This window comes from Solanum stenotomum, chromosome 7 (assembly GCF_019186545.1).
Source record: "Solanum stenotomum isolate F172 chromosome 7, ASM1918654v1, whole genome shotgun sequence".
NCBI classification, from domain to species: Eukaryota; Viridiplantae; Streptophyta; class Magnoliopsida; order Solanales; family Solanaceae; genus Solanum; species Solanum stenotomum.
This window is the reverse complement of record NC_064288.1, coordinates 49,763,637-49,789,378: the sequence shown is the minus strand read 5'-3', so window position 1 is coordinate 49,789,378 and position 25,742 is coordinate 49,763,637. Positions and strand designations below refer to the sequence as shown.

Below are 25,742 nucleotides of genomic sequence, written 5' to 3'. Positions count from 1 at the left end.
TTCTTAATGAACAAGAATAACAACATCAACTCTCAATGATGTCCCTTTATTAACAAGGGAAGTCTAGCTGTCATGTCATGGCTTGCTGGTTTCTCTCATATGCATTTTTTTTTTTTGATGACGAGGGAAACCCGCAGCCGCTACCCTTTGGGTGCGCACAGGGTAAAACCCCCGCTCCTATGCAATAGCTCGCAAACCACATAGGAGAGGTAACCCGCACTAGGCAAGCCCGGTGCGACGAGCTCGACCCAGAAGGCAAACCCCTTGCTTTCGCTGGCAATGGGTTTCGAACTTGAGACCTCCAATATGGAAGTCCCAAGCCCAAACCACTGGTTTCTCTCATATGCATAAATAAATATAAGCATATTCTTTTGCAAGTACTTAGTCATTCCTCTGGAGTATAAACTCAAAAAGGAAACATTTTTAGTTTTTAGAGAGAGAAGTGATATACCTAGTTCCACATTCAAAACAGGATGCATGGTGTCCACATGGAAGAAAGAAGCAGTCCCTTGGCGCATCAAAACAAATTGCGCAGAGTCGGCGAATATTGCTGTTGTCTTCACCATCTTTAACTTGTCTCCCTTGAGCTGCAGTGAGGTCCAGTACACCTTCATTATACTCATCATCTTGTGAAAGACCATCGTAAGAAGAACCCCAGCTTGCAATATCATCATCTTTGCGTGAAAGAAGAGGGGTCTGCTCAGATTCCATCGGCCCCACTGGATCTCTAATACCTTCCAGATGAGTGGATTGCATATTATTCAAGTACCTGAATACCAACCAAATGAGAAAACTCATCCCACCTGCATTTAGAAAGAATGATGAAGATGAAAAACTACAGATTTTTCAATTGGAACATCAGGGGTTATGTAGAAAAGAGAAATATACCTACTCCAAGAAGATATGTGATCCACCGAGGTCCATAGGAAAGTTTGACGCTCCACATACCAGTAGCTATACCCTACAGGAATTGGAAAAAAGGCTAACTTCATTCACATGAAATCTACTCTATGAAACTTGAATGCTTGCCTCTCCACCTTGTGGTATAAGGTCTGGGAACACTTTACCCTCCGTAGACCCCACCTATGGGATTACAATTTACACCAGGTATGTTGTTGTTGTTGTTGAAATTTGAATGCTTGCCAAAGAATATTTACATAAGTCCTTTTAATTGGTGAGACAAAGAAGATATTCCATATTCTACAGTCTACACCACTGTATAGGGTCCATTAAGATTAACAGTAGTCATGATGCCAAATGACTTGGAGAATGAACATATACAAAGAAGGATCTCTATTAACAAGCCAATCTCTAACCAAAGCGTATAAGGATGGAGTTGTCATGACAAAATGCATGTAAAATCCTAGAACATAGTAGTGCAAATGACTATACTAACTAGTTTAGTGCATCTCAAAAATCTAGTCCCAGCCTTCAAATGACTGTTTATTTGTGATGACAGAAGCTGCAATGCTACTGCTTGGTGTTAATACACTCAAGTTGTCTCCACTCGACAGGTTATATAATCGGCAAACAGAATATACTATTCCAACAGAGATATTTAGAAGTAAGCTTATCAAGATATTGTGTCCATGTGTGGTCAAAGATTCACCGATTAAAGAAACATCTGTTAATAGAAATGATAAAAAGACTGCAAAAAACTGCAAACGCATTGAGCAAAATTAAAGCATTTGTATTGGGCATATTCTCTGTTGAGAGAATTAAACAAGGAGATCTAGAAAAATCTGGAGACTTACTGGCCTTTGAGGAGGAGAAGTCAAAAGAGCAACATTTCCTCCGGCCAGAAAGAAGCTCATTCCACACGGTTTTTGTCTGAGGTTGCACTCGTAATAAGCACCAGTTGTATTATAGAGCAGTACCTTACTTCTAATATCCAACCGAACCTGTTTTTCACAGAACTAAACATGATAAATAATAAAAAGAAGATAAATGCAGTTCTAGTGCAAAGCAGAAAAATATCCCCCCCACCCCAAAAAATTGCAAAATAAGGGAAATTACGATTTCTTTCTACCAATGTGATTAGATAATTGTTCACCTGGGGTAAGAAAGGTTATACCCATACTGTCTCTTAAGAGTACTATCTTAAGTGAAAATTTGACATGGTAATACTTATTTGACCTGTACAACTCCAGAGTTCAAGTTGCCCACTGCCACGTAATAACTAGAGGACTTCCCTATGTCTTGGCTGATTGTGCCATTCCCTGCAGAAAGGCAGCTGGTGTGATAAGGTAACTTCTATCTATCGTGAGCTATAGTTTGTGCAAGACCTTTATGCAGGGATCATAAATAATTAGCTAGTCTTCTTTCTTACCATAAATGACATTCCATGATAGTGTTGTATTTGGATAAGATGGGTCTTCAAGCCACTGAGCTAGACCTTCGCTTCCTGCAGTTCATTGACTTTTAGAGAAAAATATCTCAGTGCTAGAATATTGAAATGGAGCTAGCATGTCAGAACTTGGCTGGCTATATTCAAGAAGACCTGATCAACAAGACAGGTAACCACTTTCCAAGGGAGTGAGCCACAAAGATAATTCCCCATTGAAGGGTTGAGCCCAGAATACACCGCTCTGATGGACCACTTAAAGAGGAAAATGAGGAGAGAGATAGTTCCAGGGAACACTTCTTTTTTACCGCTGGCCTGAAAGGCGGGTACTGGGACTCAGAAGAGACTAGCTTAGACAAAAATAATATGTCAACTGTAAGCTAAATGATAGTACAGAAATATTATTTGTTTCTCTGGATGGGCATATAAGAACCAAAGAAAACAATGAACCCAAAAACCATAGAAGCTATACTTCAATAGTGAGGTGGACCAGACTCCTACCATGTTGAGTACTCTAACAGTCCTCTACATGGGCTATCCTATAATACATACTGTTAACATGAGGTTGAAAAGCCCATTAATTTGGATTGATTTGCAAAGTTTTGATGCTACCTTACAAAGTAATCAACCTAGTATAGATTTAAATTGACCCCTAAACAAGAAATGCAACACTGGGAAACAAAAGTTGGAATAGACTTGACGAAAATGAACTTACCTTGAGCAATAATAAGGACTAAACCAAACGAACNACATGAGGTTGAAAATCCCATTAATTTGGATTGATTTGCAAAGTTTGATGCTACCTTACAAAGTAATCAACCTAGTATAGATTTAAATTGACCCCTAAAGAAGAAATGCAACACTGGGAAACAAAAATTGGAATAGACTTGATGAAAATGAACTTACCTTGAGCAATAATAAGGACTAAACCAAATGAACTTGAGGACTTGACACTATATGATATGTTTATTTGAGACCCTTGATTCAAGTAATATATCCATTGCTGTAAAATCAAACACAAGATAATTCATTAAACAAACCTCAGATAGGCATTAGAGACTTTAAAGAAATTTAAAGTCACACCGTGCCTTGTTAGTGTTTGCAGGAAGAGAGGTTCTGTAAGCTTCAGTAGAAGTTGCAAGAACATCAAGAGACGGATTTTCATAGAACCCATACACCATTGGTCTATTGTTTGCACCATCCATCTCTTCCACCTTGTAGGAGGGACACAAATTGTTTTGTCAAACTACGAGCTTAGAGAATATGTAAAAAAACAGGCTAAGAAATTACACAAATTACCTTTATATTTTTTACAAATAAGGGATTAGGTTTTATCAGGATTGAGGAATTTGGTCCAAGCTGCAAATTACCTGGCCCATAAACTCCCAGTATCAAAGTCATAGAGACTGAAGAAAAGAGAAAACATTCATCAAGGCAAGCTCTGAAGTATCAAACGTCTTTAGTGAAAGAAAATAAGCAAGAAAACAGAAATGCACAAGCATATTAATGTGAATATTTCCTATAGAAGTCATAGATTCTGGAGTAAAGAGAAATTATTTCGACAAAGGAAGCTCTGAAGTGTCAAATGTTGTGTTTACCAGGAGAAGGGTAAGAGAGAAAAAGCTTTTAAATACGAATGCTTCTTACGATCTCTCACCTATTTGCGTAGGAATTAAACCTTTTAAGTAAATACTAATAATATGAGCATGCTAGTGATCAATTATGGTAGTTGAGTGATTCACAAAATTTTAGGATTGCACAATGTAAACCCAATCAGTGAAGCCATCAAAAGCTACGAGATCTCATCATTTGGAGCAACACACTACCATGAGCAGCCAGCCATTCTTCCCCCCAACTCCACATCAACCTACACACTGACCTAATCCCAGTCAACTTCACATGTGCATAAAATTTATACTCTCCAGCCAATTAGTAAGGCAATTGTAGTTGTTATCTTGATTCCCCCTTTCTTTCAAAAAGCATTCATAAATTTGTTACATATAAGCCTCAACACTTGCACAAGATGAGCGTCACATAAATGCAAATAGCAAGATGGATGTGTAGTCATACGAGAATAAACAAAACGAAAAATGATCTCATCACATCCATTTGGAAGTGCAAGTTGAGTATACATGATGAGAAAGATCATTTGAGATGGTTTTGTAGTGCCCTACTTAGATCTCTAAAGGTGCAAGTGTTATAGGTGTGAAACCATGATAATTGAAGGTTCTAATAGGAATGAGATAGACCTAAAATCAAATGAAAGATTATCGGATCAATGAGACTTAACAAAAAAACAGAACGTAATAACAGAACACTCATGTGAGTGATACCGACTGGTAGGTATTAAAAGCTTAGTCATATAGCTACACCTATAATAGAAGCTGTTTTTGCAAGAAGTTCTTTTAGACTGTATACAGATTTATATATCAGTAGAAAATTTATGTAAATTAGTCTTAGAGAACCCCAAATTATCAAATATTGGAATGAAACAGGTCAGACTTCACAGGAATAAAAGAATGGAGTGAAACAGATAGTACAAACTTCATATAGCTGCCCCGTTTCGGTTGAGATTAAGCCATAATAGTTGTTGTTAAATACACTTATACTATCACTTTCTTCGCGAGTTTCATACCTCAACTATCCATTGTTTCATTTAACTACCTAACCATCATTCCATTTGTATTAAAACACACTTCGATGTGAGTTGGCCTTCCCACGCCTATTGTCAATTAGGGAATAAGAGTTTCATACCTCAACTATACATTGTTCATTTAACTACCTAAACCATCACTCCATTTGTATTAAAACATACTTCGATGCTAAGTTGGCTTCCACACTCCTATTGTCCATTGGAAATAAACATTTGGCCAACTCAACATTGAGATATGTTTTAATACAAAGGTAGTCCTAACTTAAGGTAGCTAAAGGGTAACAATGAATAGTTGAGACACAACTATATGATGGGAAAAAAAGGGCACAAGTGAACATGTCCAAATATCATCAGATTGTCTTATTTTCGGTTTCAGAGCTGCAACGATAGTCAAATAAAAATGAAAAAGAAACGCAAACACACATATGCAGATTTTGGGGAGAAAGAAAAAATTACCGAAGAGCCAGAAAGTGAGAATAACAACAATGTAAGAACAGGTATCATCTCTGGCTAACCGCACAGCTTCCTCATTGTCAGTCGCCGGAAAATAAGGTGCATTGTGAAAAACATTATTCCTCTCCGGAAACGGCAACGGAGGCCGCCGATCATCGTCGTCAATCACCGGTACCTCCTCCTCGTGTCGCGACATCGATGCATCGCCGGAAAATTGCTCATCCCTAACCTCCGACGAAAATGACCGATTCCGATCTGATTCCTCCATTCTGAAGAATAAGAAGTAAAAATCGTGATTTGAGAGAAAATTGTAGAAAGAAATAAATTGAAAATTTTACTGTAATGAGAAGAGTACATGATTGAGTTGAACGTGGCTTCACCAATCAGTCATCATTTTTATTTTTTTTTGTTGTTTATTTGGGATATACGTATTTCAGATTCCGATTAGTAGTTGACAACTGAAAGTTTTAAGAATAATAAAGTGTGACAGTTAGGTGATTACATTTACAATCATATGAATTGTGAATTTATATATTTTTTTTTATTTGACATTTTGGCCTCTGTTCTAATAGCATAATAAAAAAAATAGCAGAGTTGTTAATTCAAGTCGATTAGTAGTAAGTCCAACTTAATAATGGAAAAATTACCTCACATGATAAATTAAGACGTATTAAGGTTTTACCCTAATTTTCTTATTAAATTTGAATTTTTACTCTTCTCTGAAAGAAAGTTAAAGCATTACCATAACTGACTTTACTTTTCCTGAAAGAAGAATATTATTCTCTACCATATTTGGTTATTCTTTCCTTAGGGAAACATTTTAAACTTTATAAATTGAATACCCTTTTTTCATACCAAGAAAATAATAGCATCCACAATATAGTCTTTTAGAGAGTTTTGTTTATGGAGAGATTTTCTCTCTACAGTTTTTATGTTTTTAATTAGTTTTTCTTTTAAAAAAATATGTAGGTTAATTGGCCATATCATGTAATATATGTTTCTTTTAGTATAATTTTATGTGTTGTCTAATTTGTCGTCATATGTTTTGCAATTGTAAGCTTTCACATGTCGCCCTAATTATTTCGAATCCAACAAGACACAATATTTATTTGAAATGACGGTAATTTAAAAAGATTATCTAATAGAGATAAGACACAAATAGCATCTTAAATTATACCAGAGCTAAAGACCTTGTTGACTTCGGCTTTTGTTTTAACCTTACCCGAGAAGGTTGTGGATTTAACCATTTATTGTGATGCTTATGGAGTCGGGTTAGGCGGTGTTCTGATGCAGAAAGGTAAGGTGATCGCCTATGCTTCTAGACAATTGAAGACTTATGAGAAGAACTAACCATGATTTAGAGTTGGCAGCTGTAGTGTTTGTGCTTAAGCTATGGCGGCATTATCTGTATGGGGTTCATTGTGAGGTCTTCACTGATCGTAGTATTCAGTACATCTTCATTCAGGGGGATCTGAACTTGAGGCAGCGCAGATGAATTCAACTATTGAAGGACTATGATATCACCATCTTGTACCATTCAGGGAAGACCAATGTGGTGACCGACGCTTTGAGTAGGAAGACTTCTAGCATGAGAGTCTTGCCGCTTGGATAGAGATGTTCAGAGGTTAGCCAATAGTCTTGTCCGATTGCAGATTATTGAGGAGACCGGTGGCTTGATTGCTTTCATAGAGGCTCTTTCTTTCTTAGTTGAGAAAATTAATGATCATCAGTTTGATGATGAGAAATTGTGTCTCATTCGAGACAACGTGGTGAGAGGGGAAGACAATGAGGTTTTCCTTAATTCTGAGGGTGTCTGGAGGATTAGGGGCAGGATCTGTGTGTCCAATGTGGGTGAGTTGATTAGATTGATTCTTAAGGAGGCCTCTTTGTTCTTGATATTTCAACCATTCAGGAGCGGCGAAGATGTATCGTGATGAGAGTTAGCAATACTGGTGGTGTGGTATGAAGAAAGATATTGCCAATTTTGTTTCCACGAGCTTGACTTGAGTAAGGTCAAATGTGAGCACTAAAGGTCTGGAGTTATATCTCAGAGGATGCATATTCCTACTTGGAAGTGGGAGTGAATCACTGTGGACTTTGTTATGGGTTTACCTGCCACCGTGGGTGATTATGATTCTATTTGTATTGTTGTGGATAGGTTGACCAAGTCCGCTTATTTCATCCAAGTTCGGGTGAAGTATACGATAGATAAGTTGGCTCAGCTTCATATCAGTCAGATTGTGCGACTACATGGAGTCTCTGTTTCTATTGTCTCTCATTGAGGTTCTTTGTTCACTTTCCATTTCTGGAAGGCTTTATATCATGGTTTGGGTACTTGGTTAGATATGAGTACAACTTTCTATCCTCAGATAGATGGTCAGTCCGAGAGGACAATTCAGGTGTTGGAGGACATGTTCTGAGCTTTTGTGATTGATTTCGGTGCTAGATGGGAACAACATTTACCTTTAGTCGAGTTCGTCTACAAAATTTGTTACCATTCTAGTATTCAAATGGTCCCAATTGAGGCGTTGCATGTCAAACAGTGTAGATCTCTAATTTGGTAGTTTGATCAACTAAAATGGACTCTTTAGATACAAACTTACTTAGAAATGCTATGGAGCATGTCCGTATAATTCAGGGTATACTGTTGAAAGCCTTGAGTTGACAAAAAGAGTTATGCAGATCGGAGAGTCCGGGCCTTACAATTTATGGAGGGCGATCATGTTTGGCTTTGAGTGTCACCCATGAAGGATGTAATGAGGTTTAGAAAGAAGGACAAACTTAACCCTAAATTCACTTGACCTTTCAATATATTGAGCTGAGTGAGAGAGATGGCCTATAACTTGGCCTTGCAACCTAGCTTGTCACTTGTGCATCCTATGTTTCATGTCTCCATACTTCAAAAGTATGTGTCGGATGAGTCTCATGTGCTATCACTTGATTCAGTTGTGTTTGGTCCTGACATGTCTTTTGAGAAAGAGCCTATAACTATTTTGGATAGGCAAGTCCGAAAGCTTAAGGACCAATGAGATTGTTTCAGTGAAGATGCGGTGGAAGTACCGTTCAGTTGATGAGGCGACTTGGGAGATAGAGTCGGATATGCGTGTCTGATATCCTCATATTTTTTAGGCTTTAGGTACTTTTGTTTGCTTTATGTTCGAGGACGAACATCGTTTTTAGTGGTGGATAATGTAATGATCCAGTTGGTCATTTTTAATTATTTTTATTAAATTGTCATTTTGCCCCTTTTGATATTGACCCCGAGTTATTTTCGATTGAGTTTTGAATGTTGATTGCGAGATTTAAGTAAGAAGTTGAGAATTTATAAGTTTTGTGTTTTGAAAGGCTAAAGTTGCTTAAAAGTGGTTTTCGGTGTCTTTTGAAGTTTCGAGTATTAGAATGGAATTTCGTCGATTCCATCAATCTCGAGATGTGAAAATTGATCTTTCAGAGTTTTCGTTTTAGATTCAGAGTCTTTTTGAGGATTTGAGGTCCTAAGTTGGAAATTTGTGAAAATTTAGATTTTGGCTTAACTTTGGTCAACATTCAGGGTTCAGATGCCCGGATCAGAATTCTGAGAGTTCCTTTAAATTTGGGAATGATTTTAGACCTAAGTGAGGTCTTGGTTGAATTTTCAGAGGTCCCGAGCTCATTTTGGCATTTTAGGTGTTATGTTAGTTTCTGTAACTTTTACGTATGTCGGGTCAAGGAGAACTCGGATTCACATTTCGATGATTCCATTGCGTTGAGAATATCAAATTTAGTCAATTTGCATATATGATTTGTGTGTACGGGGTTCTCAACAAATCTTGAAGGTACATTTTGATTTATGTTTGGCTGTATTTTGCCGGTGTTTGCAGGCTTCGCTTTTGCAAGGACTTGTTCGCTTAAGTGAACTTCACAAAAGCGAAAGAGCCTACGCTTTTGTGAGAGGCGACACTTTTACGAGGTTTACAAAAGCGAACATGTGGTTCGCTGTATATATGTCCGCTTAAGCGAACCTGAATCCGCTTTTTCTACATCTAAGAGGAGTTTTGAGCATAAATTTTGGGGTTTAAGCCCCATTCTTCATTTTTGAGCATTGTAAAACTTTAGGAGGTGATTTTGAAGACATCTTGTGTGCTAAATCATTTGGGTAAGCTATTGTGACCCTAAAACTTTATTTTCGATTACTCATTTATGAATTTTAACATCGAAACTTGAGATTTTGATTGGCAAATGATAAGGTTTTTCAAGAACTTGAGTTCTACGCAAAAATGGTAATTGTGAATTGATTTAGCTCCTTTTTTCGAAAATTGGTTTTATCAATGAGTTTTAAATGCCTTGGGTAACATTTTCAAGTAAAGATTTTATGGATTCATATCTCATTTATATAATTGGATTTTGAGTTGATTGACCCATTTTTCAAAGAGTATGAATTGGGTATTGTTATTTCCAGAATCTTATTGTGAATACTTGATTGAAATAAATTGTGTGCCTTTGGACATTGTTCGGAAAGGGAAGACTCAAGTCTTGGATTTACCATTTGATTGAATTAAGGCAAGTGATCTCCTAAACCTTGTAAATCTATTTGAATAGTGTATTTCCCTTCATTGTGTGTGTTGAGGTGTAATGGGAATGTGGTGATGGGATCATTGTTCCACTTGTTTAACCTTAATGAACACAAAGGGGATTAATGAAAAGGTAATGTGTTGATCATAATGCTTTGTGAATTGTCTTGTTATGAACCTTATGTTGGTTGATTGATGAAATGTTTTGAGGGCATTAATATAGACTTGAATTGCTTGAATTGTTTTCTCTTTCTTATGGTGTAAAATTACTTTTTGTATTTATTGTGTACACCATGATGAGACATGTGATGTTATGCCAAAGGGAAATGGTTTCGGCAAGTGATGTGATATAAAGCCGAAGGAAAATATTTATAGCTAGTGATATGATATAAAACCAAAGAGAAATGATTTAGGCTAGTGATAATGTGCCGAAGGCAAATGGTTCCGACAAGTAATGTGATATTTAGGCAAGTGATTTGTGATGAGTAGTAGATTTACATTCATTTGAGGTCTTTTTTAGTTCAATAATTAGTGTCCTCAATGCCTAGTTATGTCTTATTCTAATGATATTTTGATGATTTACAACTATGAAGGCTAAAGGACAAGGCGATGGTGGATACTTGAAAGAAAGGTCATAAACACTGAAAGAAGTGTAAACTCTACATTGGGAGTCATCTAACCAAAATGACAGATAGCCCAAATGATATGACCTTGCCTGAAATTACAATGCTCACAACTGAATATAATCGAGGTAGGTCGGCGAATCAAAAGAGAAACAACGACTCATCAAATTTGAAAGGCGAAGAACATGATCATCACCGAAGGTTACAAGACTTGGATAAAAAATGAAGGCTTTAAAGGTGAACAAAGGTGGAAACGGTGATCCGTCAAATGTGAAAAGCATACTCGAACGAGTTCGCCTACAGAGGTTCAAACACCTGAAGCCTAAAGCAAATGAAAGGCGAGCTGAGGAACGGACAATGATCTGCCGATCAGCTTCGACGAGTCCGACTAATATCACCGATCGAGTTGGTCACGTAGTGAATTTTAGGCCAAATTTTGGATGACAATAAATAGCCTAAAGGAGAAAGAAAATAGAGAGAAGAGAGATTTTTGGCCAGAGTTGGAATAAAGTATTTTTCAGATCTTTGTGTATGCAATATTTGACTTTGTGAAAAACATCTTTAGTTTGGAGTTTTTCAATTTTACTTTTTCAATTGACAATTGGAAGTTGAAATCAAAGTAGGTGTTGATTATAATTGCTTAATTTTATCACATCAATGGTTGATATCATGATAGGTATAATTTCTTTACTTTTGGTCATGGGTGGCTAAAACTCGAAGTCTAGGCGTGCTATTATGGAGTTGGGTGTTGATTTAATATAGTGGGTATAGTGTTTTGCTATATTTTATTGTTGTTCATTCATGGATTTAGGCTAACTAGCATGAGGATAACTTATGGGTTAAGGTTGGAAACTTAATCCTATTTTTTATCTTCGATTAATGCTCATAAGATATCGATTGGAATGGGTAATTAGTTTGATGCATATAATTTAAGTTTGATTTCTACAGTATGCTTGAAAGAGAAATTATGATTCAGATATATTTTCCCCAATCTGCTCGAAAGAGAGATATCGTAAGGTAATGGGTTGTTTTGCTATTCACATTGATGAGACCGAAAAGAGATTCTATGAACTAATTCTATGAGATCGAAAGAAGATTAATGTCATTTAAATTGACCCAGTCTATCCATGATTGTTTAGCACTATTGAGAAACACAATTACCTCTATGTTACATTGATTCCAATCTCCACACTCCCAGATAACTGGTTAATTACTTGAATTCTCAATTTTTTTTATTTAATTGTGACATTTGATATTATGAACTCTTTTAGTAAATTTGGTGGAATCATCCACACATTTGTCTTAACCTACTACAATGAACAAGTATGCATTCTTAATTTCTTAGTTGAATTCTTATCATTATACCGTTCCTTGTGGTATTCGACCACTACTCTTAGTTGAGTATTTTTATTGACAACGACTGCTTACTCTTTGAATTTTTTTAGAGTAGTTTTAGCGTTATCAATATGATATAAATTCGAAAGGAAATGGTTTCAGCTAGTGATAATGTGCCGAAGGGAAATATTTCCGGTAAGTAATGTGATGTTAAAGATGAAGGAAAATAGTTTCGGCTAGTGATATGATATAAAATCGATTGGAATACTAATATCACTGAGTTAGTGAATTTTGAAAAACTATGAATAGCCCAAAGGAGAATGAAAATAGAGAGAAAAGAGTTTTTTGGCCAAAGTTGGAATAAAGTATTTTTTAGAGCTTTGTGTATGAGATATTTGATCTTGTGAAAAATATCTTTAGTTTGGGGGTTTTCAATTTTACTTTTGCAATTGACAATTGGAAGTTGAAATGAAAGTGGGTGTTGATTATAATTGCTTAGTTTTATCACATCAATGATTGCTATCATGATAGGTATAAATTCTTTACTTTTGGTGATAGGTGGCTAAAATCCCAAGTCTAAGGATGCTACTATGGAGTTGGGTGTTGATTTAATATAATGGGTATTATGGTTTGCTCTATTTTATTGTTGTTCAATCATGGATTTAGGCTAATTAGCATGAGGTTAACTTATGAGTTAAGGTTGCAAACTTAATCCTATTTTCGATCTTCGATTAATGCTTGTAAAAGATTGATTGGAGTGGGTAATTAGTTTGATGCATATAATTTAAGTTTGATTTTTATAGTTTGCTTGAAAGAGAAATTATGATTCAGATCTACTTGTCCCAAATCTGCTCGAAAGAGAGATATTATAAGGTAATGGGTTTTTTTTTTATTCAAATTGATGAGACCGAAAAGATATTCCATGAACTGATGTTATGAGATTGAAAGAAGATTAGTGTCATTGCAGTTGACCCAACCTATCCATGATTGTTTAGAACTATTGAGAAGTACAATTACCTATATGTGACATTGATTCCAATCTCCACACTCCTAGATAACTGGTTAATTACTTGAATTCCCAATTTTTTTTTGTTTAATTGTGACATTTGATACTATAAACTCTGTTAGTAAATTTGGTGGAATCACCCACACATTTGTCTTAACTTACTACAATGAACAAGTCTGCATTCTTAATTTCTTAGTTGAATTCTTATCATTACACCATTCCTTTTGGTATTCGACCACGACTCTTAGTTGGGTATTTTTATCGACAACGACCGTTTACTCTTCGAATTTATTTTGAGAGTAGTTTGAGTGTTATCAATATGATATAAATTCAAAGGGAAATGATTTTGGCTAGTGATAATGTGCCGAAGGGAAATGGCTCCGATAAGTAATGTGATGTTAAAGATGAAGGAAAATGGTTTTGGCTAGTGATATGATATAAAATCGAAGGGAAATGGTTCCAATTAGTGATATTGTCACTCCCCGAGCCTACACCCGGACGGAACTGGCACTCGAGAACCATTGATGGTCCCCAAGCGAGCCCTTGGCCTGGCTCAATACTCAGCGGAAGACTTACTCAACAATAGATGAACTCAAAAGTAAAGATTTACTAATTTGTCTTAAAAATAAACAAACTCAGAAATGTCTGGAAACATTCACCTAGCCAAAAGAAGGTAACTCAAGTCTTAAACATTAACAATGGGAATGGAAAAAAATCCTCAACTACTACTGTCAACAAAGCCTCTTATAATTTGAATGGAGGTCGGGACAAAACCCACGACATCCTAACAAAATTAGAAGTAAAAGTGGAATCCTTCGGAAGCAAAGAGGCTCACCAAAACAAATATGAACCTACAAGTGGTATCAACGTAGCGCCTGTTGATTACTCTGAATACCTGTATCTGCATCATAAAAAGATGTAGGCCAAATGGCGTAGTACATTGAATGTGCGAGCATGTAAGGGGAACTCCGAAACATAAACATAATCTTGAACGAATAAAAAGAAAACATACTTACCTCGTCTCAACTCACTCAAATAAACTCAAGGATACTCAACTCAACTCAATATAAAAGAAACAATAATGATGTAGTATAAATAAAGCTTTTAAAATAGTAGATAATAACTCAATGTATGTAAAAATATAGTAATAAACTCTTTACTCATATTTGGGAGATTCTTTAACTGACAACCATCACTATAAGCTATGTGATGATACAACGTCTCACCCACGCTTCCAGAACTGTCTTATACCTTGCCAGAGTATAAGACATCCTCAACTAAGTGGATCCACTAAGCTATGCTTAAAAGCAATAAGGAATCATCTAAAAAAATATGATCTGTTACCCATGTTGGCATACATGGTTTATGAGGATTTTGAGTTGTCTGAACTCATCCCCGTATCGATGTTCAATACTACTCCCAACAATATATATATATATATATATATAACTCATGCTCATATGTTTTAAAAAAAACATAACTCCTCCTCAATTTGAGATAATTACTCAAAAGATTGCTCTTACAAGAGATGATGCTCAAAAATTCCTCATGAACTCATTTTGAAATCAAGGTTTCTTCTCATTTTTAATGTAAAAGTTTTACATGTTTGGGAATACTTAGTCCCCTCTTACTTATTTTAAAAAATGAAACTCAACTCAACTCTTCTCATTCTCATACTCATTTACTCAAGTCTTAAAACAAGTTATAAAAGATTGTAAAAAACTTCTCAAAAATGACTCAAAAGATTTTCTCAAACTTAACTCTTAATCTTTACTTGAATTTGAAATGTGAATTCAAGAGTTATGATTCGGATATATAGGATATCTCAAGGATTAACGAAGATTTTAAGTGTGGATATCAAGTAGAGAACCTAGGTATGATTCGAGGGAACTCACACGGAAAGAAGGAAACAAGGGTAGGGGACCTGGTGACCCTGGCGGACTGAGTGGCGCAACGCCAACTCCAAAACTACTGAAGGTGGTTTGGGGTGCATTAAGTGGCGCGGTGCGCCAGACCCCAAACTACTGAACAATATTTTAGATGCTATGCTGGCGCGGTACCCCACCCCTCTACCCGAATTTTTGATGAAGTTTCTTATTTCAATTCAAGGCCTAACTCATCTAGAATTGAATAACTTACTCTTAAACTCATTTAGATTCACAAACCCAACAAAATTCATTGAAAACCTACTTGAATCACATTAAGAACAACCCTCATTCTCAAAACCCTCACCTCAAGAACTCAACTAGACTCCCTTGTTAAAGAATGAAACATAACCTCAAAGAACTCCTCAAGAACTCAAATCAATCAACCTCAAGAACAAAATTATGGATGAAAATCACATGAGGGTAGAGGACCTGGCGACCCTGGTTGAGTGGCGCGGGGCGGCAACTCCAAAACTACTAAAGGTGGTATAGGGTGCATTGAGTGGTGTGGTACGCTAGGCCCCAAACTACTGACAGTAGTTTGGATGCTATGCTGGCGCGGCGCCCCACCCTTCGACCCAGATTTTTGACGAATTTTCTTATTTCAATTCAAGGCCTAACTTATCTAAAATCAAATAGTTTACTCTCAAACTCGTTTAGATTCATAAACCCAACAAAATTCATCGAAAACCCACTCAAATCACATAAAAAACAACCCTTATTCTCAAAAGCCTCACCTCAAGAACTCAACAAGACCCCATTGCTAAAGAATGAAGCAGAACCTCAAGAACTCCTCAAGAACTCAAATCTATCAACCTTAAGAACAAAATAATTCATGAAAATCACATGATTGGCATGAGGATGAACACACCCAACACTATTAAAGTTTACATACCTTGAAAGAATCAAATTCTTGGCAAAAATCCTCAAAGCTTGCAAGAATCTTGAACGCTTGGAGCTTTTTCTCCTCTTGAACTTCACTCTAAAACCCTAAGTGTGTTTAGGAATTGTGAAACTGATCTAAACAAGTTTAGATCCCTATTTGGGTGAAAAAAACACTTAAGACTAATGGGGTAAGGAAAATACCCCTCCTTAAAACGGATGACTTGCCTTAACTAGACATGCTATACTCAAACGGACATATCTCCTTCATCGGAACTCAAAATTTAGCAAACTCGGCAGAGTTGGAAAGAGGACTCAAAGTTCTTTCATTTGATACATTATGGGCCACCTAAGCCGTCCTATTTCGAGGCTTGTCAAAGAACTTTCGAGAGGTAGTTGCTTGTCATCCCGGTGGACTCTCTTGTTCTTATTTTATGCTTTGTTCTATTCTAGAATCAAAGACATTGAGACTTGTAATTATCTTTCATTTCCATACTTTATGTATAGTGAGTTGTACACGTGACAATCAGGTTTTGGGGTTATAATAAAATGAATGTTTTCCGTCCTATCTTGTTCTTGTTTTACTTTCCACATTTCTTTCATTTTGTTGCATTTTAGGCTGACTTATATTAGTGGAGACTAGTGCCATCACGTCCACTTTTGAATTGTGACATCATGACACTTGTTACTTTCATCTATAAATGGGATGAGGATGACCACACTACAATCAACATGGGTTGGGGTTCAATAATGGGACTGTCCCACCTTTAGCAACAGTTCTTAGGTTCAAAACCTGAATATGAAGAAAATTGAAAGTGTCAAACAATGCACGATCCAGATTTAATTAAAAATGGAATGCAGACTTTACTTCGGTCAAAACAAATCTGCTGAAATACATTAATGGGAAAACTAAGCAAATATTCTATAAATACAAATTGATTACAAATATATACCCCTTACATTGATTCCCCTGAATAATTACAATAGATTCCCCGAGTGATATTTTTGCTTAATTGATACTATATATATACTTTTGTTCTATCATTAAAGTTTCTTGTTAATAAATTACTCATTTGTCAATGATAATATAAGAGTGTGTATATATATATATATTTTTTTTTTTTTTTTTGTGGTATCATTAAGATTTATATTCATAGATTACTTATTAATCAATGATACTATAAGAGTATATCTAACGGAAAAATATTTAAAAGATAATCTAACGGAAAAATATTTTAAAAATTAAGATAAAACAAGACAAAAAAGGAACTAACAAAGAGAAAAATAAAAACAAAAATTTTAGTTAACCGGAGAAAAAGAAAATATTCTTAATTGTTAGGAAGAAAGAAATAAAAATAATTAAGTATTTAATCATTATTTGTCTCATATTTAGTTTATTCATTGTCGTTTTTGAGCATAAATTTTATGAATTATTCTTACGTTGTACATTTTATTTGTAGGATTAAATTGGAGTGAAGATAAAGAAATTCGGAGCACAAATAAATTTAAAACAAGAAATCATATAAGGAAATCAAGCAGACAACTTAATAGATTAAATTGAGTATTATATTAATATATATATATATATATATATGTAACCTTATGCAGGAGGCTATGCAGCGTAATTTTTTGTGCCGACTGTGTATATTTAAAATTATTAAGAAATGGGGTATGTGAGTGTAATATTTAACATTTTATGCTATTTAGTGCACTTTTCTCATTTCTCATCTTATTCAAAAAGTGAAGAGGAATCGTTTCTGAAATTCAAAATCTTAAGGGGGAAAATGAGCTTTACTCTTTTATTTTTAAAAATATATTCTCAGTAGCTTACCAAAATTTGGTAAAATTTACTAACCATATTGAAATATTTATTTATTTGACTAGATACTTGATTTTCTTACCATATAAATTTATTTTGTTACTATAATTTTTAGCATGATGCAAGAAATCTACCTTTTATTGTACTATTTGGCTAGAAATTTATTATAACTATAAACAATTTTTTTGTATAAATAGTCATCTTATATCATTTGTATAAGCACCACATTTTCTTGAGTGTTTTATCAATAAACCTATTTTCTTAAAATCATTATTCCTCAAAAGTTGAGTCATGGCAGAAAAAAAGACTTTGGGACGTCAAAATATTTCAATGGTCAAAATAGAAAATGAAGATGCTCGATACACAACATTTTCAAAGCGCCGATCGACATTATATAAAAAAGCTAGTGAATTGGTTGGGAAATACGATGTTGATGTGGGGATAACATTATTTTCTCCGACCGATAAACCCTACTCTTTTTTTCACCCTACAATGGATGCGGTTGTCGATCGATTTTTAAGTCCAAATACACAGGCAAGTGAAAGTAATCATATTGCTATTGCAAATTCTCGAAACACAGTGAAGGAACTAAAAGTTGAGTTTGATGAGCTTGATATCATAGAAAGGGGTCTATCTAATTCAAAATCAGGCATAGATGAAACTGACATGAAAAAAATGTGGGAATCTATTATGAAATTTAATGAAGGGGAGGTGAATGAACTCGAGCTTTGGTTGAACTCTGTTGATTTTGAATTGACAGCGCAGCTGGAAAATGATGCTTCTTCCTCTACACAAGCACCTCCAGAAAATGTTGATTAAACATATATTGATTCCTAATATATTGAACTTCATGCGTTGTGATAATTAGATTCAAAGTCATGCATTTCAAATGTTTGTTTGTTTTGTTTCTAAATTTAGTGATGTTACTTGAATTCATCAGTGATCTTCGTTTGTTTGATGTTTGATTCGTTTGTTAAAATAGTCGTGTACTGATTGAGAATCCGCCTCTTTGTTACTTGTGGTCTGGATGACTAGGTTTAGTCAAGCTTGCGGCGTTGTAGTTTGTTCCTAGTTATATTAATAAATTGATAGTGATTTGTTTGACTTACTTGCTTGATTAGAGAAGTTTTTTTCGTAACAACTATTATTATTTTCAATTTCTACTGTAAAATTTAGGAAAAATAACCTAACAAGATGTATGATTAAATCAAAGTAATTTGTACTTCATTTAAGCATCTACACATCATTTTTTTACCCTATTTTTATTATTCCGTACCATTCCAAAAAATTACAAAAATTCTTCTTTTCCACAATTTCTCTCACTTTTCCGGATACATCACTGTAAACTATCATCCCATGATTTTTTTTCTTTTTTCACCCCTAAAATCACTCCATGGTATTACCAATTATCTCCATCACTCTATTTTTGAATTTCAAATATTTTCTCTTTCCGACTTATCGATTGCAAGTTATTGAAAAGACTTCTTCATCTTTTGTTTTATCCATTTTTTTAAACTCCGCCACAATTCCTCTCAGATCTCTCCCAAAATCTCTCCCTCTCCTCCTCCTCCACCACACCAATCACTATCCTTTGTCAACCTTTCTCCAACCTCAACCTCTATTTCCACCCTCACCCATCTATCACCACCTGATCCATCCTCATCTGTGACGACGACATCAAACTCGATACAAACTACATAAACTTCACTTTCAACATATGGAAATCCATCACAGATCGCTTAATCGGATTCTTCGTCGAATCTCATAACTACGACTTAACCCATAAATCTTGGATCTACACAATGGAAACCCAAAAATACTCAATCATGTTTACAAAATTCATGATCTTAAACTTAGAAGAATTTCTTTATCATTTTTTTTGTTTCAGTAGATCAAATTAATGATTTTTTTCCAATTTTTTGTTGTTCCATCTTTTTCTGATACATACGGGTTCAATTTTTTAATGTATCAAGTTGTTTTTATTTCTTAAATTAATGTATAATGCCTTTGTTTCATCATTATGATACATCACAATTTTATCAAGAGTGTTGGTGGCTCCGGTAAGGGCTTTGGGTCGAGATCCATGGGACATCGTCATTGTTGAAAGTGAAAAAAGCTACAAGAATTGATACAGAGCAAAGAAAAAAGTGTGGAAGGATTTCTTCATATTTTTTTTTTTTGCTTTTAGCAGATCAAATTCTTGATTTTTTTTTGTTGCTTTATCTTTTAATGTATATAGTTGACTTTGATTCTAAAATGAATGTATAATTCGTTTGTTTCACATTTATGATACATTACAATTTTATCATGTACAATATATCTTTTTCAAATATTTGTTTCGATACATAACTCAAATTTATTGAAACACTTAGTATGTATCATGTTACCGGACCTGTTTTTCACTAACTAAACATGATAAATAATAAAAAGAAGATAAATGCAATTCGAGTGCAAAGAAGGAAAATATTTCCCTCACCCCAAAAAATTGAAAAATAAGGGACATTACGATTTCTTTCTACCAATGTGATTAGATAATTGTTCACCTGGGGAAGAAAGGTTATACCCATATTGTCTCTTAATAGTACCATCTTAAGTGGAAATTTGACATGGTAATACTTATTTGACCTGTACAACTCCATAGTTCAAGTTTCCCACTGCCACATAATAACTAGATGACTTCCTTATGTCTTGGCTGACTGTGCCATTCCCTGCAGAAAGGCAGCTGGTGTGATAAGGTAACTTCTATCTATTGTGAGCTATAGTTTGTGCAATACCTTTATGCAGAGATCATAAATAATTTAGCTAGTCTTCTTTCTTACCATGAATGACATTCCATGATAGTGTTGTATTTGGATAAGATGAGTCTTCAAGCTACTGAGCTAGACCTTCGCTTCCTGCAGTTCATTGACTTTTAGAGAAAAATATAAAAGGGTTAGAAAGTTGAGATGGAGCTAGCATGTCAGAACTTGGCTGGCTATATTAAAGAAGACATGATCAACAAGACATGTAACCGCTATCCAAGGGAGTGAGCCACAAAGACAATTCTCCACTGAAGGTTTGAGCCAGAATACACTGCTCTAATGGACCACTTAAAGAGGAAAATGAGAAGAGAGATAGTTCCAAGGAACATTTCTTTTTTACCGTTGGCCTGAAAGGCGGGTACTGGGATTCAGAAGAGACTAGCTTAGACAAGAATAATATGTCAAATGTAAGCTAAATTATAGTACATAAGTATTATTTGTTTCTCTGGAAAGGCATATAAGAATCAAATATAACAATGAACTTAAAAACCATAGAAGCTATACTGCAAAAGTAAGGTGGACCAGACTTCTACCATGTTGAGTACTCTAACGGTCCTCTACATGGGATATCATGCAATATCTACTGTTAACATGAGCTTGTAAATCCCATTAATTTGGATTGATTTGCAAAGTTTTGATGCTACCTCACAAAGTAATCAACCTAGTATAGATTTAAGTTGACCCCTAAACAAGAAATGCAACACTGGGAAACAAAAATTGGAATAGACTTGACGAAAATGAACTTGCCTTGAGCAGTAATAAGGACTAAACCAAACGAACTTGAGGAATTGACACTATATGATATGTTTATTTGAGAGCTTTGATTCAAGTAATATACTCATTACTGTAAAATCAAACACAAGATAATTCATTTGACAAACCTCAGATGGGTATTAGAGACTTAAAAGAAATTTAAAGTCACGTCATGCCTTGTTAGTGTTTGCAGGAAGAGAGATTCTATAAGCTTCAGAAGAAGTTGTAAGAACATCAAGAGACGGATTTTCATAGAACTCATACACCATTGGTTTATTGTTTGCATCATCCATTTCTTCCACCTTGTAGGAAAACACAAATTATTTTATCAAACTACGAGCTTAGAGAAAATATTTAAAAAAAAACTAAGAAATTACACAATTTACCTTTAATTTATATTTTTCACAAATAAGAGATTAGGTTTTATCAGGATTGAGGAATTCGGTCCAAGTTGCGAATTACCTGGCCCATAACTCCTAATATCAAAGTCATAGAGATTGAAGAAAAGATAAAACATTCATCTAGGCAAACTCTGAAGTATCAAACATCTTTAGTGAAACAAAATAAGCAAGAAAACAGGAATGAAGAAGCATATTAAGTGAATATTTCCTATAAAAGTCATGGATACTACTTTAGAGTAAAGAGAAATTATTTTCACAAAGGGAGCTGTGAAGTGTCAAATGTTGTGCTCACCACGAGAAATGTAAGAGGGAAAAAACTTTTAAATACAAATAATTCTTACGATCTCTCACCTATTTGGGTAGGAATTAAACCTTTTATGTAAATACTAATAATATGAGCATGCTAGGTGATCAATTATGGTAGTTGTGTGATTCACAAAATTTTAGGATTGCACAGTGTAAACCCAATCAGTGAAGCCATCAAAAGCTACGAGACTTATTATCATTTGGAGCAACACACTACCATGAGCAGCCAACTATCATTCCCCCAAACTCGACATCAACCTATACACCGACCTAATCCCAGTCAACTTCACATGTGCATAAAATTTACACTCTCCAGCCAATTAGTATGGCAATTGTAGTTGTTATCTTGATTCCCCTTTCTATGGTAAAGCATTCATAAATTTGTTACATATATGCCTCAGCACTTGCACAAGATGAGCGTCACATAAATGCAAATAGCAAGATGGATGTGTAGTTATACGAGAATAACAATAGTCAAATAAAAATGAAAGTGAGAATAACAACAATGTAAGAACAGATATCATCTTTGGCTAACCGCACTGCTTCTTTATTGTCAGTCGCCTGAAAATAAGGTGCATTGTGAAAAACATTATTCCTCTCCGGAAACGGCACCGGAGGCTGCCGATTATCGTCGTCAATCACCGGTACCTCCTCCTCGTGTCGCGACATCGATGCATCGCCGGAAAATTGCTCATCCCTAACCTCCGACGAAAATGACGGATTCCGATTTGATTCCTCCATTCTGAAGAAGAAAAAGAAGTACAAATCGTGATTTGGGAGAAAATTGTAGAAAGAAATAAATTGAAAATTTTACGATAATGAGAAAAGTACATGATTGAGTTGAACGTGGCTTCACCAATCAGTCATCATTTTTTTTGTTTTTTGGTTTTTGTTTTTTGTTTTTTGTTTTTTGGGATATATCGTATACGTATTTCAGATTTCGATTAGTAGTTGCCGACTGAAAGTTGAGAATAATAAAGTGTGACAGTTAGGTAATTACATTTACAATCATATGAATTGCACATTTATATTTTTATTTATTTGACATTTTGGCCACTGTTCTAATCTATTCTATACTGCATTAAAAGCAAAAACTCCCTAACTTAACTATTAAATTATTATAATATTCCCAACTTAAAACACCCAATTTAGTATATATTCTATATTTTATAATATATTTATTTATTTGTTCTAAATTATATTAAAAGCTGACACCTTTTCACATTGATGAGTAGTGACTTTTTTTATACAATTGTGACTTTTTCAATAAGTTATGACATTTTCGAAAAGTCCTGATTTTTTTTGAATGGTTGCGACTTATCCGATAAGGTACAATAAGAACCTTTTTCATACTATCATTTGTTTTCTATAAATAGAAAGGTTTTGCTCACACTTTTAAACTACAAATTTTGTAAGTTTTATATTCTTCTTTTCATAAATGGGAAGATTGTGAGAGTTGTTCAATTATGCAATTACAATATTTGTTGTGAGTAAATTAGATAGATCAACAAAAAATGATTCAACAAGGAGAATTGAATAACTCAACTTCAAATGAGGAGACTATCTAGATAATTAAAATGTACTCATTTTCATAGCCAAAAATATACTTTTGCAGGAAGTTCTACATGACAAGAAGTTCAATGATTTTCTGTTGCACAAACTACAACTTGGTGTTCAAACTATGAAAAGTTTGAAATTGTTGGCGAAAAAGGATTTGATCACAAACATTTTTGAAGAGTCCAAACTAGAAGTAACAAGTACTCCTCCGTTTCCAATTTATTTGCTATACTTTTTTTTTATTCAGTTTAATATAAAATGTTCTTTTTTCAAGGGGGTGGGGGATCATCTTTAAGACCACAAAGTTAAAAGACATTTTTATATATTCTACATATCCTTAAATTAGAAGTCTTCTGTACTTTTTAAAAATTTCATATCAAATTAAAATTAGACAAATCTATATCTTTCTTTTTGATCTATACTACCTTAAAAGAATGAAATACCTACCTTAAATGTTAAATTATTATAACACCTCAACTTAAAACACCAAGCAGACACCTTTTCACTTTGAAGGGTTGTGACATTTCCAAAGAGTTATAACTTTTTTTGATGAGTTGTAACCTTTACGAAGGGTTGTGACTTTTCTACATGGTTGCGAATTTTCCGAAGAGTTGTTACTTTTTTAAAGAGTTATGACTTTTTCGATGAGTTGTGACCTTTTTGAAGGGTTGTGACTGTCTCGACCCAAAAATAGACGTGATGACACTCGTCTTATCCCACCAAGACAAGTCAACCTAAAACTCAACCATTACAATAAAATGTGGAAATTTTATAATCAACTCAAAAATACCCCCAAAATCTAGGTGTCACGTGTACAAGCCTCTAAAGTATTACAATTGATTCAAAAGAAAAACACAAGTCTCAAATGACCTTGTTTCTATAATAGAACAAGATCATAAATAGGAGTAAGAAGGTCCGCTGAAATGACAAGCAACTACCTCACAAACCTCCACAAGAAGACTCAGACAAGGAGAAGAGAAAATATCACAAAGGTCCGGGCTAGTAACCTACAAAAAAAATGTAGTAGCAAGGGGTGAGTACCAAACCACACGGTACTCAGCAAGTAAACCTCTAAACACAAGCTAAGGGGATAGAATACGGGTACTCCTTACACCCCAACCGAACCTCCACAACTACAACTTGTATAAAACCAGTCCAACCTAACAGTTCACAATTTACAAGTGGATATCTCAACAACAACATTCTAACAATCACATATTCTCAACAACAAACTCAATATTCATCAATTACAACCACCACAACTACAACCTGCTTAAACCAGTCCAACCTAACAGTTCATAATTCACATAGCACACAGCTCAACAACAACACTCTAACAATTACATATTCTCAACAACAAGCTCAATATTCATCAATCAAAGTTCCATAGAAAGGCACTCATAAGATCAGCAAAACACAATACCAAGTTCACTAATGATAAATATGTGCAATGCAATGTAATGCAATGTCAAGTATAGTGATGCATGTCTGACCTAGTGATACACACCCGTTGTCTCTCAGTCCAAGACCCATGGGGGACATATATGTCCATGCATCCATCGCGGTGTGCGAGACGACCCTCGATAATAGTAACCATCGCGATGCGTGATAAGTCCCTTGAAATATAGTATCCATCGCGGCGCACGATACGTCCCTCGAAATGGTACATCATCTTTAATTTCTTATTCTTTCTCAGTTCACATAACACGTGTCACAACCATGTCTCAGAACAATGCAAATGACACGTTCACACAAATAATGAGGAGATGACCATTTTCATAACATTGCATAATTCACAACAACACAATCATGATACCACATCAACAATGATTCAACAAGCCTTTCAAACCATTATCAACACATCACACACAAACAATTAATTACATTGCATTTTATTACCCCTTTTTCATCCTTAGAATTAATCAATGTGGACAAGTCAACCCATTACCAAGTCTCATTACCCCCAAACACATATTACAAGAAAATACACGAATTTCATACACTTAACAAGATTTAGAAATCCACTTGCCTCAAGTAATCAAACAATCACTCTGGGACTTGAGTCTTTCCTTTTCGCTGAGCTTCCAAATCAATGCAAATCTAATCAAGTACATAATCACAATAAGATTTTGAAACTAGCAACACCCATTTTACTATAGGTTAGCCTAGGCCCAAAAACTCACTCAATTTATAATCAAGTTCCTAAATCTTGATTCCAACCAATAGGTCAAATCTCATATTTCCTAAATTTCAAGTCTAAGATTAAGTCATAATTTCTCCAAACACTACAACTCTGAGAGTTTTCATATTATATAATATACCCAATATTCAATT

General features: G+C 34.9%; 1 protein-coding gene across 4 annotated transcripts in view; it reads right to left on the bottom strand.

Annotated features, from left to right (window-relative positions):
- LOC125871714 (E3 ubiquitin-protein ligase APD2) overlaps positions 1–25,742 on the bottom strand; it is a 44,683-nt gene that overhangs the window by 1,047 nt on the left and 17,894 nt on the right. The window contains exons 1-10 of one of the 4 annotated variants that reach the window (XM_049552361.1): positions 22,683–22,715; positions 5,454–5,719; positions 3,644–3,750; positions 3,433–3,558; positions 3,251–3,347; positions 2,330–2,404; positions 2,137–2,219; positions 1,755–1,901; positions 889–961; positions 452–803 (exon numbers count right to left, since the gene is read on the bottom strand). In XM_049552361.1, coding sequence (XP_049408318.1) covers positions 452–803; positions 889–961; positions 1,755–1,901; positions 2,137–2,219; positions 2,330–2,404; positions 3,251–3,347; positions 3,433–3,558; positions 3,644–3,750; positions 5,454–5,718 — 1,325 coding nt within the window. In that variant the 5' untranslated portion in view covers position 5,719; positions 22,683–22,715. Of the gene's footprint in view, positions 1–451; positions 804–888; positions 962–1,754; positions 1,902–2,136; positions 2,220–2,329; positions 2,405–3,250; positions 3,348–3,432; positions 3,559–3,643; positions 3,751–5,453; positions 5,775–5,805; positions 5,880–22,682; positions 22,716–25,742 lie in introns of those variants that run through there. The other 3 variants (XM_049552360.1, XM_049552363.1, XM_049552364.1) reach the window with 3 other exon arrangements.